At 36.3% G+C, this 13952-nt stretch overlaps 1 protein-coding gene across 4 annotated transcripts in view; it reads right to left on the bottom strand.

The window, feature by feature from the left end:
• AKAP7 (A-kinase anchoring protein 7) overlaps positions 1–13952 on the bottom strand; it is a 115876-nt gene that overhangs the window by 45453 nt on the left and 56471 nt on the right. For all 4 annotated transcript variants that reach the window (XM_045544363.1, XM_045544362.1, XM_045544361.1 and 1 more), the window contains exon 7: positions 4315–4462. In XM_045544363.1, coding sequence (XP_045400319.1) covers positions 4315–4462 — 148 coding nt within the window. The remainder of the gene's footprint in view (positions 1–4314; positions 4463–13952) is intronic.

Below are 13952 nucleotides of genomic sequence, written 5' to 3'. Positions count from 1 at the left end.
AATATGCAAATTTGTTGAAAGCTAAATTCTCTTCCCAGAAAAATTCATATATGTTCCTACAGAATTTTGTAAACAATTTCAGGAAGTTCCCGAAGTCCCTGAAGCCCAACTTTTACTTCAGAATTCTGAATATAAAATATCTTAAGATCTGAATTCTGTCCTATTAATGCGTAAGATATAAAATACTGGTTTAAGGCTCGAGAAACAGACATTAAATTTGACTTACGATCAAATCAAAGAGAAACCAAACCAATGGATGCCAATTAAATCTGATTAATAAATGAAACAAAGAAAGTATCCCAAATCCTGACAAATATTCTATTATAAAACTCAGGTAAGAGTGAGAAAATTGATAATTATCTATAAATAAATAAAAACTCTGGAGTATACTAAACTTGGTAAGTTATAATAAATTATTTTAGATGCAGATATGACTTTAAAGTTCATATTGGTATTGCCAATTACAACAAAAAATATTCATAATAGGCAAAACCCATTTTTTAAAATAATGTTAAATGATTGGCCTGGGGATATAAGACTGGCAAAGTATGAAAAAAGCAAAATTTTAATTAGAGAAGAGAGAGAAAAAGAGGCCTGAAGGAAAGATCTAGAGAAATTACCTCAACTAACGGGAAATTTAAAGACTAAGCTGAAAAAGAGCAATGAAAGAGGAAATCTCAGTGGCTAGAACATAGTGACGTGGGGTGAGCTGAACAGAACTGTCTAATGGAGCTATAAGCTGTAAAATGTCAGTCCCACAATATCTTCAGTAAAATCTACATATTCTTCATTGTTTTTTAATGGGAGTAGGAGAGGCAATAAGGTGATTCATTCTCTTTGGAGGCTGGCCCTAAAGTAATCACAGAGAAGATAGAGAAATCTGGCCAAAATCTGTATCACACAAGAAGTATCTAAATTTTTCCTTTACAATAAACCTAAACAGAAATGTTTGGTCCTCCTCAAAACTTGGATGGAAGACAGGTCTCTCACAGAGATTCTGACAACATGAAAATCCTCCTTAAAATAGACTTGAAATGTCTCAGAATATAAAATTCAAATGACATACTGAATATCTTCTGTTTAAGATAGCTAAGATCTTTGGAAGGTAAAATGATGACTTCTCTAAAGATACATGAAGATTTGGAAATAAAGTTGTGACTCGTGAACATTTTTTAAATGCCTTAATAAACTTCAGTATTAGATTCTTTCAGGATGTATATATCCAGAGAAATTACATTGGTTAAAGACCTTGAAATAGTTAGATATTAAATACATATACCAGCACACCTCAGAGATATTGCGAGTTTAGTTCCAAACTACCACAAGGAAGCAAACATCGCAATATAAAGCAAGTCACACAAATTTTCTGGTTTCCCAGTGCATATAAAAGTTATGTTTCACTATACTGTAGTCTATTAAGTGTGCAATAACTATGTCTAAGAAAACAATGTACATGCTTTCATTAAAAAACACTTTACTGCTAAAAAATGCTAACAATCATCTAACTATTCAGTGAGTCATAATCTTTCTGCTGGGGAAGGGTCTTGTCTCAATGTTGATAACTTCTGACTAATGAGGGTAGTGCCTGGAGAAGGTTGAGGTGGCTGCAGCAATTTCTTAAAAATAAAACAACAATAAAGTTTGCTACTTTATTGACTCTTCCTTTCAACTGACTCTTCCTTTCACAAATGATTTCACTGTAGTATGGGATGCTGTTGGATAATCAGCATTTTACCCGCAGAATAACTTCTTTCAAAACTGGAGTCAATCCTCTCAAACTCTTTCAAAGCCACCGCTTTACCAACTAGGTTTATGTAATATCTAAATCTATTGTCATTTCAACAATGTTCACAGCATCTTCACTAGGAGCAGATTCTATCTTAAGAAACCACTTTCTTAAAGTTTTACCATGAGATTATAGCAATTCAGTCACATCTTCAGGCTCCATTTCCAATTCCAGTTCTCTTGCTATTTCTACCCCATCTGCAGTTACTTCCTCTGCTGGAGTCTTAAACCCTTTAAAATTATCCACAAGGACTGGAATCAACTTCTTTCAAACTCCTGTTAATGTTGCTATTTTGACCTCCTCCCATGAATCACAAGTGTTCTTAATGGTATCTAGAATAGTGAATCTTTTCCAGAAGATTTTCCATTCACGTTGCCCAGATCCATCAGAGGAATCGCTATTTATGGCAGCTATAGCCTTACAAAATGTATTTCTTAAATAATAAGGCTTGAAAGTTGAACTTACTCCTCAATCCATGGGGTGCAGAATGGATGTGTTAGCAAGCATGAAAACATTTCCTTGTACATCTCCATCAGAGCTCTTTGGTGACCAGGTACATCGTCAGTGAACAGTAATATTTTGAGAGCAATCTTTTTCTGAGCAGGAGGACTCAACAGTGGGATTAAACTATTCAGTAAACCATGCTGTCAATAGATGTGCTGTCATCCAGGCTTTGTTCCATTTATAGAGACGGGCAGAGTATATTTAGCATAATTATTACGGGCCTTAGGATATCCATATTGGTAAATGAGCACTGGCTTCACTTTAAAGTCACCAGATGCATTAGCCCCTAACAAGAGAGTCAGCCTGTCCTTTGAAGCTTTGAAGCCAGACAATGACTTCTCTCTACCTATGAATGGCATTTTCTTCCAATAGAAGGCTGTTTCATCTACTTTGAAAATCTATTGCTTAATGTTGTCACCTTCATCAATTATCTTAGCTAGATCTTCTGGATAACTTGCCGTAGCTTCTATTAATACATCAGCATTTGCTGCTTTATCTTGCACCTTTATGTTACGGAGACAGCTTCCTTCCTAAAACCTCATGAACCAACCTCTGTTAATGTCCAACATTTCTTCGGTAGCTTCCTCACCTCTCTCAGACTTCACAGAATTGAAGAAAGTTAGGACCTTGCTCTGGAGTAGGCTTTGGTTTAAGGGAATGTTGTGGCGGATTTAATCTTCTATCTAGACCACTAAAAGTCTCTTCATATCAATGATAAGTCTGCTCCACTTACTCATGTATTCACTGGAGTAACACTTGTAACTTCTCTCAAGAACTTTTCTTTGGCATTTACAACTTGGCTAACAATTTGGCTCAAGAGGCCTAACTTTTGGCCTATCTCCGCTTTTGACATGCCTTCCTCACTAAGCTTAATCATTTTTAGCTTTTGATTTAAGGTAAGAGACAGACAATTCCTTCTTTCACTTGAACACTTAGGGCTGGTTGGTGGAACAGTCAGAATACACATTTATCAATTAAGTTCACTGTCTTACACGAGTGCGGTTCATGACACCCCATAACAGTTACAACAGTAACATCAAAGATCACTGGTCACAGATCACCATAACAGGCATAATAATAATGAAGAAGTTTGAAATACATGAAAATTATCAAAATGTAATTGACACAAAGTGAGTATGAGCTGTTGGAAAAATGGCACCAATAGACTTATTACTTTGACACGGGGTTGCTATAAATCTTCACTTTATAAAAAAACACAATATCTGGAGAACGTAATAAAACAAAGCACAATAAAACAAGGTATGCCTGTATATATCTTCTTTGAGTATTTTCATGTTACTTTAATCGTTTATAAATCAGGGTGTCTTGAAGTTCACAATGTTATAATAGTGTCTGGTTTAAAATCGTAAATTTGAATCACAACTGATCAGGCTCCTTTGAAACACATTCACATTGCAAAAAGCGGGAACTTGCCCTGTTCTGGTTAAAAGATCTTCCTTTAGCATACACACTTTCCAGCTGGAAACATACTTGTGTCTCATCTCATGACATCTGACAGAAGAATTTAGGCATGAATCTTTGCTTCCCCTCAAAACAAATTTTCCTTAGGGAAGAAACTAAAGTTTTTGATTTTTGCAGGCCAACTACATTTTCTCTTCTCAGAGTAAAACTTTCTGGCCTGGGTCATTCTATTCCTAATTTAAAGCAGCAAACATGAAAATGCCTAGTGTGTGGAAGGTCATTTAGGACTTCACTGGAAAAAATGCTTTCTTCATGTTCATGAAATAAAATAACCAAAACTCATTTTGAATCAACATTTCAAGACTTCAACATAATTATAATTAAAGCACAGAAGTATAAAAACTATAGGTAGTAAAATCTTGACTGATAAATATAAATACTAAAAATGCTCTATAAAATTTTCAACGTAGTATTGTCAAAACTTAATATTTAGGAAAATGTCATTGAGAAAAACATATACAACTAAGCCTAAATATTTGCCAAAATAAAGTGATGCTAAAGAAATCAAAAATAAAGATAATAATTTTTTAAATGACACTCACCAATCACAATTGAAGACTCACAGTGATAATAACCATTACTTTGTTTTTTCTTCAGCATGGAGCAAAGATCTATGCGATACAACGTTTCTTCTCCAAATCTGTGACTGATAAATTTTTCATATAATTCAGGGTCTATTTTTTTCACTCCCTTGAGATGACAAAACAAAAAATCACATCAATCAATCATTTCACCCAGGCAGCCAGTTCATATTTATATCACTTTCTTAGAAACTAATATTACATTTTGGTATAAAGTACTGCCTACTGGCACTTGAAAATGGATACTACAAAAATGTTGTAAAGTTTATTTTTAAAGTCTCCCTGCCTAGGATGAGTTGTATTTAAAAAACCATCAATAAAGAGTGTTGAGTTTAAATTTGACAGCATTCAGGACTTCATATACTTTAAGACTCAAAAATAATAAAACATTTTGAGTTGAAATTTGAGATAGCAAGGAAAGAGTAATCATCCCCAACAACAATGGAGAAATGGATGAATTTTTTTTTTAAGTAATGTTGATCTTAACATTTTGTAGTGGGAAAAATGTTCTAATAAGATGGATTCAATTTTTAAACTCCTTATGTGACAATCATCTGAAAAGACAAAGGTTATTTGAGTTGGAGTCAGAAGTCAGTGAGTCTTCCAAGTTCTTCTCTATCTGTCCCTCCTTATTTGCAGTGTAATTTCTTAGCAGGAACAGTTGGTTGTCGGAAAATTACAGTGGGATGCCCTTGGTACCTCTGTAGTTTCCCAAAACATGGGGAAGAATATCTCTGCCTCCCCTATGCTCTACAATGACCATGCAACTCGGCCTTATAGTCCCAAAACACAGTCCATAAGATGAAGGTAAATAGAATACATATTTTCTGTTTTTATTGACAAAAACATATTACAGGAAACTTTTTAATGGTGGTATAAAAACAAAAAAATTAAATCACCCCAAACTGCTATGCTACTACTCCGATTTTGTTATATGTTTTATTTTTCCTATGCAAATACATTTTTCCCATTTTATAGGAATGTGGTTGTATCCTGAGTACTAGTTAACTATTTTTTCAGTAAATATGACATTTCAAAAAAGTAACATATAGATGTGCAAAATGTTTTTGTCTCTGTAATACTCCATGGTATGGAAGTATCATAATCTATTTATTCAATTCTTTATTGGTGGACATTTAGGTTGCTGTTAATTTTCAATGTTATATTAAACATGTTTTTGTTATGTGTTTTTGTTCTACATCCCAAACTGGGCTCCTGGTCTTCCCTAGCCACTGCTCCACGCACAGCCTTTCCTGTCTCAGTCGGCAGTAACTCTATTCTAGTTCCTCGGGCTAAAAGCCATGGGGGGGTCATCCTTGATTCCCCTATTTTTCTCAACTGCACATCCAATCAAATTGTGTTGGTTCTAGCTTCAAAATATATCCAATTCTCACCACTCCATTGCTGTCTTTGTCTGAGCCACCCCCATTTCTGTTTTTCACCTGGATTATCACATTGACCTCTTGACTGTTTTCCTACCCTTGCCTCCTCTACAGCCAGAGTGATCCCATAGAAACATACATCAGATCTGTTCACGCCTCTGTTCAAAAGCTTCTACAAGGTCCCCATTTCTCTCAAAGGAAATGCCAGGGTCCCCATACGAGGTCCTATTCTGCCCACTCCTGCAGTTCCTGGACCTTGTCTCCCAGCACCTTCACCCCCTCCACCTCCTTGACCTCCTTGGTACCCCATGAACAAGCACAAGCCCACCTCAAAGTCTTTGTACTGCCTTTGCCTGTTCCCCCTTCCTGGAATGTTCCCCCAAATATCCTCACGGTTCATCCTTCATCTTCTTTAATTCCTTGTTCAAATATCACTTAGTAGGGACTCCCCTGACCACTCCATTTTTTGCATTTCACCCCAAGAAGCACCCCCAAATCCACTCTACCCTTCTCTTTATATATATTTATGCATATTTTTCCATAGCACTTACCATCTTCTAAAATATTGTGTAAATTATGTATTATGTTTATTTTTCATTGTCATTATCTGTCTCTCCCCATTAGGATGTAAGCTCCACAAGAGGAGGGATTTTTGACTGAATTTTATTCAGTGAAATACTCCCAGTGCCTAGAACAGTGCTTGACATGGAGCATCACTTAATAAACAACTGTCACAGACCCAAAGGAAGATAAAGTCTCAAGAAGAGGATAGTTGACAACACCAAACGCTGTTCATTCAGAGTTCAACAAGAATGAAACCAGCTGGATTTCTTTTGGTTTGGAGAATAGGATGCCTTGAGCGAGGCAGTGGGGTGTGATGCTGAGGTTTAGCCAGATGCGTGAGTTCAAATCCTGCCTCTGTCACTGTGCGCTATGTGGTTTTGCTTCATTCATCTACCTCAAAGTGTTATGGGAACTAAGTAAGTTAATTTATAAAAGTCCTTAAAATGATGAAATGTAGTAAATGGTATTATATATAATTTATAAACACACATATATAGTCATTATTATTATTAGTGACATTTAGGGAATAATTTCAGTCAGAGTAAGATTTCAGGAATAAAAAAAGTTCTGAGTAAATGGAAACTGATCATTCTTACTTTTCTTTTAAATGCGTTTTCATTTGTGTGTGTATATATGTGTTTGTTTGGGGGTTGGGAGTCATTCCTTTAGACCAGACAGAAAACTAGTGATAACATAGAATCTTCAATTTTAAAGATACCAATGCCAGCATTGACTAGCCGCTGATAGTATAGTCTCTACTTCCATTTTGTAAAATGTCACTTTTTTAAGCAAAAAATAAAGAAAACATGAGAATTACTCTAATCTGCAAGGCTAATTAACTTAATTTTAGCAAAAGGTAAGCACCAACTATTTTGCAAGAATTCTGCACAGATGACTTCCAACATGAGTCTTAAGGAGTTAATTTTTACTAGCAAGTGAAATGGAATTCTTTAACTCATGAGTTATAGAAAGAGCTGTGGTTCAAAAAGGCATGAGACCTTTAGAAGGCACTGAAAGTATATTCCCTCATCAGAAAAATCTTCAATAATAAACAGTCTAGAAATAGACAGGAATATGTTTTGTCTGATTTATATTACAACATTAGCATGATCTGTGTTCTCTGCAGAATTTTTTGCTTGGCAATGTATTTCTTTTCTAGCAATATATGAATTAATCTCGCCATCCAGCTGCAGCAGGTGGTGGTTTTCTTTCATAACAAAAGGAAAGACTATCGTTCTGAGAAAATAAATGAGTATATCAAAAGTGGATATTACTTAGAATAAGGCTAAGAAGGCTCCTATTTTCTGAATGAATCCATTGGGTTGTCAAAACAGTCTCAGAGACATCATTCTTCAAGATTATATTTTAAAGCTAAAAAGGCTGGGAGATGGCATTATTTTTAGGTTTTGGACCCCCAAATTATTCTCTGCTTCCCTTCCTCATAGGCCAGATCCTTCCCAAGGCACCCTACCATTTAAATATCATGGAGGTATAACATGTTAGCAGAGCTCAAAGAATATCACAAAAATGATTAAAGCCAGGAAAATCTGACCTAGAAAGGTTAAGAGAGTTGGGATTATTTCAAATGTAGAGAAACAATATGTGGGACATTGCCAACAAAACCATGCTAATGGTGTTGCAACCCTGGAATTTTGAATATGCTTGGTGATGGTCTAGTACTTTTTGTGAAGGTTATTTTTGCCTTGGACCTTATAAGGATAAGGCATATTTTTTAAGAGCTTCACATTTATAATTGTATCCAGTATGAGCAACATATCAATTATGCAACACAACACTGAAAGAGAAAATAGAAAGTTAAATACAGGGCATCAGACTTTGAAACAATAAATTAGTAGCAAGAAACATCAAACAGAAAAAACATTTTCAAGACTGTCATAATTAATGATGAGAAATGACTGAAGTTTTACTTCCCTTTCGCCTAGCTTAAGTAGTAATATAGGGGAAATTATCAGTGATGTTCAAAAGCCACTTGATAACCTTTGATACAATGTACCATGAAACTGAGGCATTTCATTCTCGATTATATCTTGGCACCCAAACAGCCAACTCCAGAACAAATGCCACTGAAAGCATAAGTATTTTTAGAACCATCAGATGGCTGAATCGGATAAGTAACAGAAATTATTTACTCAGGAAGTACTCACCATAACACTTACATTTAGCTAAATGATGTGCATAATTTAATATGTACCAAAGAGGGCTCAGACTTTTATTACTATGCCTCCAACTCTATTTCCAATGCAGGAAGTAGACAGAGCCACAAAACATGAAAATTCACATTAGTTAACAACCAAAGTAAAAATCACTCATTTAAGGTTCTGAAAGATAAAACACATATTATTCATCTTTAATTTCTATGACAAAGTTATTGTGGTCAGAGCAATGGAATAGTCATTAAGAAGGTTGAGACCTTCTTTGTAATAGAAGATAACTTCTTATTGTTAGTTGTTATAATAATCACAGCTTCCATGATGAAAACGTAAACAGGCTTCATATCAGACAAAGAAATTATCTGTCCTACTGATAGTAAGCTTGGCATTCCTGGATCTTTGCTATGTTTTCCAATAGTTTGTTCCTACCATGCAAGTAGCTATAAAAGAAATGTACATTTCCTATGATAATGACTTGAAACCAAAATTAAGCATGTAAATTAAGAGCCAACCAAACTGACTTTTCATTTGGGGCTGCTTAAAGAGGAATAGTATAATCTTTATTTTAAATGCTTTTTTGTGTGTGTGAAAAAAGAAGGTTTCACATCTTATTTTCATAAGTGGAAAAAGTTACATTTCTTTAGTGGTTTATTGGTTAAAAAATGGCAATCATTTTTAGTGATCCATACCCCTAATGAAAATGTATATATTGGGGATTCAAAGTTATAAAAATAGTATGTATTGACATAGGGCTTATTTGAGGCAAATCTGACTTTAAAATTCTTCATGACCCCTTTACCTCTCTGCATAACTACATTTTTTGCTGTTATTAGTACTATTTCATTTTCATCGTCCTGATAAAGACTTGATGACCTCCTTGCCAGCTGCAGCCTTCCCTCCATTCCTCTAAGCTGGGACAACTGAGGCCCTTCCCAGGCAGCCTCAGTTCCACCCACGCCTGTCCTTGACAGGATGGAAAGAGATGAGCAGCTTCACCACCCCAGCCAGGGGCTCTAGAATAGCGCGGTGACTTTAGATCCAGCGTGTGCAGCACAGAGAACTGCCTCGCGGCTTTCCCACCTTCTCCCTCCCAGCGCTCTGGGCCGGCCTACGTGGCTGGGCTCTGCTCTGGTCCCCTGGTCGAATGTGCTTGTTTCCTGCCTGAATGAGGCCCTGACATCCTGCCTGGTGCCTGTCAGTAAGTTTAGAAAAATGAGGAGTGATGAGAAATAGAAAAGAAAATGTCACTTTATTATTTTGGACCAATCTGAAAAAAATGATGCCTCCTATCATCTGTATAACAATAATAGAAAATACATAGCATTCCCTAGGAACAGGTACTACTCTAAGAACTTTTATTAATTCATTGAATAATCACAATAACATTATTACCCCTAAATAAGAATACCAAATCACAGAGAAATTAGGTCACTTACCAAAGGGCACAGCTAGTAAGAAGTAGAGCTTGGATTTAGATTCAGGATAAGTGGAGAACACAATAATTTGAAAAGAAGAACAGAATGATAATATTCACGCTCTTCACTATTTACTTTAAAACATTACAATTCTAAGAATATTAATTCTTAAGATGTAATCATATATACTACCATGTTTCTAAAAGCAATGTCAAAATTACTTTGAGACTCTCTAGCATTCTAAAATACCTTCCTTTAATAAGCTGCATTAATATTAATAAACCAAGTGATAAGTATGTGTCTATAGTAAATTAATTTCACAGAGGGAGATGAGAAAGAATTCATGGACTCTACATTTTATATACACCAAAAATTATCTAAATAGTCCAGCCTGTTAAAAGAACTTTTCTTATACAACTAATATCCAAATAATCAAGTAATATACTGGCAGAGATTGTCTGAGCTTTCTAGACCAGCTATTTATTTGAATGTATAATATTTCTTAATTCTCTATTTTACTTTACGCTAGAGCATCTATTCACCTCACCATGGGGGTGTTTTAAGCAAGCATCTCCCTAATTCCTCTAATTATAAGCTTGCTTTTAGCATTCTTGCCTGGTTTAATCTTGAGGTTTTAGGGAAAGAAAAAGCAGAAACTATTTACCCTAACATTTTATGTAACATTTACAATATTACATCATTCAGCAAGTAATAAGCAGAAACAGCTGCTGGAGCTATAGGTTTTAAGTCCACTGCTGACACCTCCTTTTACCTATCATAATACTTTGAGGCGCGCTGGATGCTGCGTGGTGGCCTCAAGTGACAAGGCAAGCGGTCACAGAGGGAAGGTTACACAACTCCAACAGCAGAAGCCACTTCACAAAGGCCAGCCACCAAGAGAAGATGCTGTATTGCTTTCCGGTCATGGAGTTTCTTTCCATGCGGTGCTGGCATCGAAAAGAACAGGAGAAACATGGCTCCAGTCCACAAACATTTGGTTCATTTATATGGACTAAGGCTGTGTTAACCACAGAGGTAAAAGGTCACCAGCACCCAGTAAGTTCTCAAGGTTGCCAGCTCGAGCAGGGTACTGGAATACTGCAACGCTTTGTTACAACACAGTCTGTTCCCATATAAGCTCCTTCTTTGTCTGCTCAGCCAACCTCAATTCTTCCTTCTCAATTCCTTCTCAAGTATAGCATGAGAGGCCACATAACTGTGTTATATAGTTGCATGTGGCTTTTCTCCTTATAATGAAACAAAGAAGGGGCTCCAAGGTGAGGCATCCAAGCATGGCTCCCAGGCAGCCCCATCTCAGCTGAGCTCTCAGCTCCCCTTCGTCAAACTCCAGCCGTGGTCTTGGCTCAGCAGTCTCCGGTCACTCAAATGTAAACAAGCTACAGCCTCCTCCCTATCACATCTGTTTTCCCAATGTTTTGCTCTTTGGTACATGTTCTCCTCAATTTACCAACTTAACCATTTATTTCTATATTCTAAAGACGAAACATAAAAATCCCCCACCCCAAATTTCTCACCAAGTAGGGTCTATACACTTACAATTTAATCTGTTTTTCTCTTTCAATGACATAGATTTTCCTTCTAATCAATATTTTCCAACATCAAGTAATTAATGCCAGCAAGCCATGAGTATAAAAAATTCTCAGGACCTCAACAAGGAAACAGGAGAGCGAGGCTGTTCTATAGCAAATCATTCAGAAATAAGTTCACAGAAAAATTCTAAAAATTTTAACCCATCCAATAACACTGGCCTATATATGCAACATATTAATACTTTATATCATGGTAGAATGCATTCTGCCTTTATAGCTTACAGGTCAAAGGTATGGACTTCTTGACCTCAATTGGTTATGTTATCTACAGACAGAACTTCAGACCTAAACGTAGCCTCAGATACAATCCAAATGAGAATTAAATACTGCACCTAGACAGTGCAGAAGGGACTGTACACTGGCAAAATATTTTAAATGGATCCATAGATGCCACTAATTGTAGTCTTATCATTTTAAACAAGACATAAAGCATTTTCCCAGCTCATCCTGCTCCTATGCACCCAGTCCTTTCTTCTTTTCCCACTTTCTTATGAACTAATCAATTTCCCTGATTCCTCTTCTATCAATATTCTTCCTTCTTCCTTCCCTCTTCCTCGGACTGCCAACATTATTCTTGATAGAACACCTTACTTCAGCTAACTCATACTCTTCTAACTACCTAAGAGTATTCCCTGCACATGACTTAGGACAGAAGCCCCTATCCAACAGAGGAAGGACTCCAACAACTGAATGTTGTTATACAAGAACCGGGTGAAGAAATGGGGAAGAAATGATGGCACTGACATTTACAATGACTGTCCTATAGATTAGGAAATGGAACAAGGAAGAAAGGTGATCAATGATACAAACCTCTTCACCATATTTGGCTGGAAATGTTCCCTGGATATCACAATAGATAACAGGGGGGTTGGTAGAAAAATAAGTACTAGTTAGATATAGAATAGTCATTAAACATATGATGCAGGAATCATGTACGGCCCTTGAGCCAATTTAAAAATGAATGTTTCTCTTTAGAGAAAGAAATTTTATTCAAAGATTTCTTTTTAAATAAGACACACATCGCTATGTAAAATAATTTTATATATAACATGTAATTGGAAACTCTTTTGTCCACATTTCAAATTTAATCAAAGATTTAATTGCAAAATGCTTACAATTGTTCGACTTTACAATGGTGTCAAGGTGATATGAATTCACTAGAAACTGTACTTCGAGTACTAATGCAACCATTCTATTTTTCAGTTTCAGTGCAATATTCAACAAACTACATGAGATATTCAACATTTTGTTATAAAATAGGCTTTGCATTATATGAGATGTTTTTGCCCAACTGTAGGCTAGTGGAAGTGTTCTGAGCACATTTAAGGCAGGCTAGGGTAGGCTAGTAAGTTAGGTTTATTAAATACATCTTCCACATATGATGTTTTCAACTTATGATGAGTTTTTCAGAATGTAACCCCATCATAAATTAAGGAACATCTGTATAGAATGATAGGGATTACATAGTTTTTCTAATGCACTCAGAGTCAGTCTATACCTATGAATATTAGATTATATGTTGCTTTTTAAAGGTACAGTTAAAAAGGCATCAGGACAGTCAGTAATTTCCAAACAGCCTTTTCTTCTAGAGATTTTAAAAATTAACTATCTTTTCAAAATTTCAAGAAGTACTTCTAGACTAATAAAATAAGCAGTGGATGTGGTAGGAAAAGAAAAAGCTAACAAAAAGCAAGATGACAGAATGCAAAAAAATTATATACACTGGCATATTCCCCTTTTGCTATAACCAGTAAGTGCTATCATTGTGCGAATGACCCCGGGAAAGCTAGACAAGCCAAACAACACCATCCCCTCCACATCCATCCCCACTTTGTACACGTTAGGATCCTGGCAGTAGGGATATGTGTGGTGGAAAGTTACCAGGTGTTGAGAAGTACATTTGACATGAGTTTCCTATTCATTCAGCTTATCCCCAGGCGACCACTCCCTCTCTCAACTTAATGCCATTGAACTAAGTTCTAGAGATATTTCAGTGGGAGGTCCAGGAGCACAAAGTACTCAGGGTGAGTGGGTCAGGGAGGGTGAGGAGCAAAGTGGAATCCCAGGGTACCAAGTAATGAAAAATGGAATGAGGACAGCTAGGGACGGGCTGCTGCTAAAGGTGCAAGACCACCAGAAGGAGTCACATAGAACATTCTCCCTGGTAATGGGTGATGCAGATCCACAGGAGTGCTGGGGACCAAACCTGAAATTATTGTTAGTTATGTAACAAATTATTATAACCAAATTCAGCTGTGGGGAAGGCAGTAGCCAAGGAAGGAAGAGAAGTATTAAATAGTTTCATACTCTGGCCATCAGCTTGAGGGCAGTGTAAAGATACAGTTGTATGAGGCCTTACAGATGGGTCTCCAAAATGGTGTCACAAACTTGGCCAACAGTTAAAAATACTGCTATCAGGTGGGTTTTAGAGACAGAACACCTACAGTAGAAATTCCT

Source organism: Lemur catta, chromosome 2, assembly GCF_020740605.2.
Source record: "Lemur catta isolate mLemCat1 chromosome 2, mLemCat1.pri, whole genome shotgun sequence".
Lineage (NCBI taxonomy): Eukaryota > Metazoa > Chordata > Mammalia > Primates > Lemuridae > Lemur > Lemur catta.
This window is presented reverse-complemented; position numbering and strand designations above follow the sequence as displayed.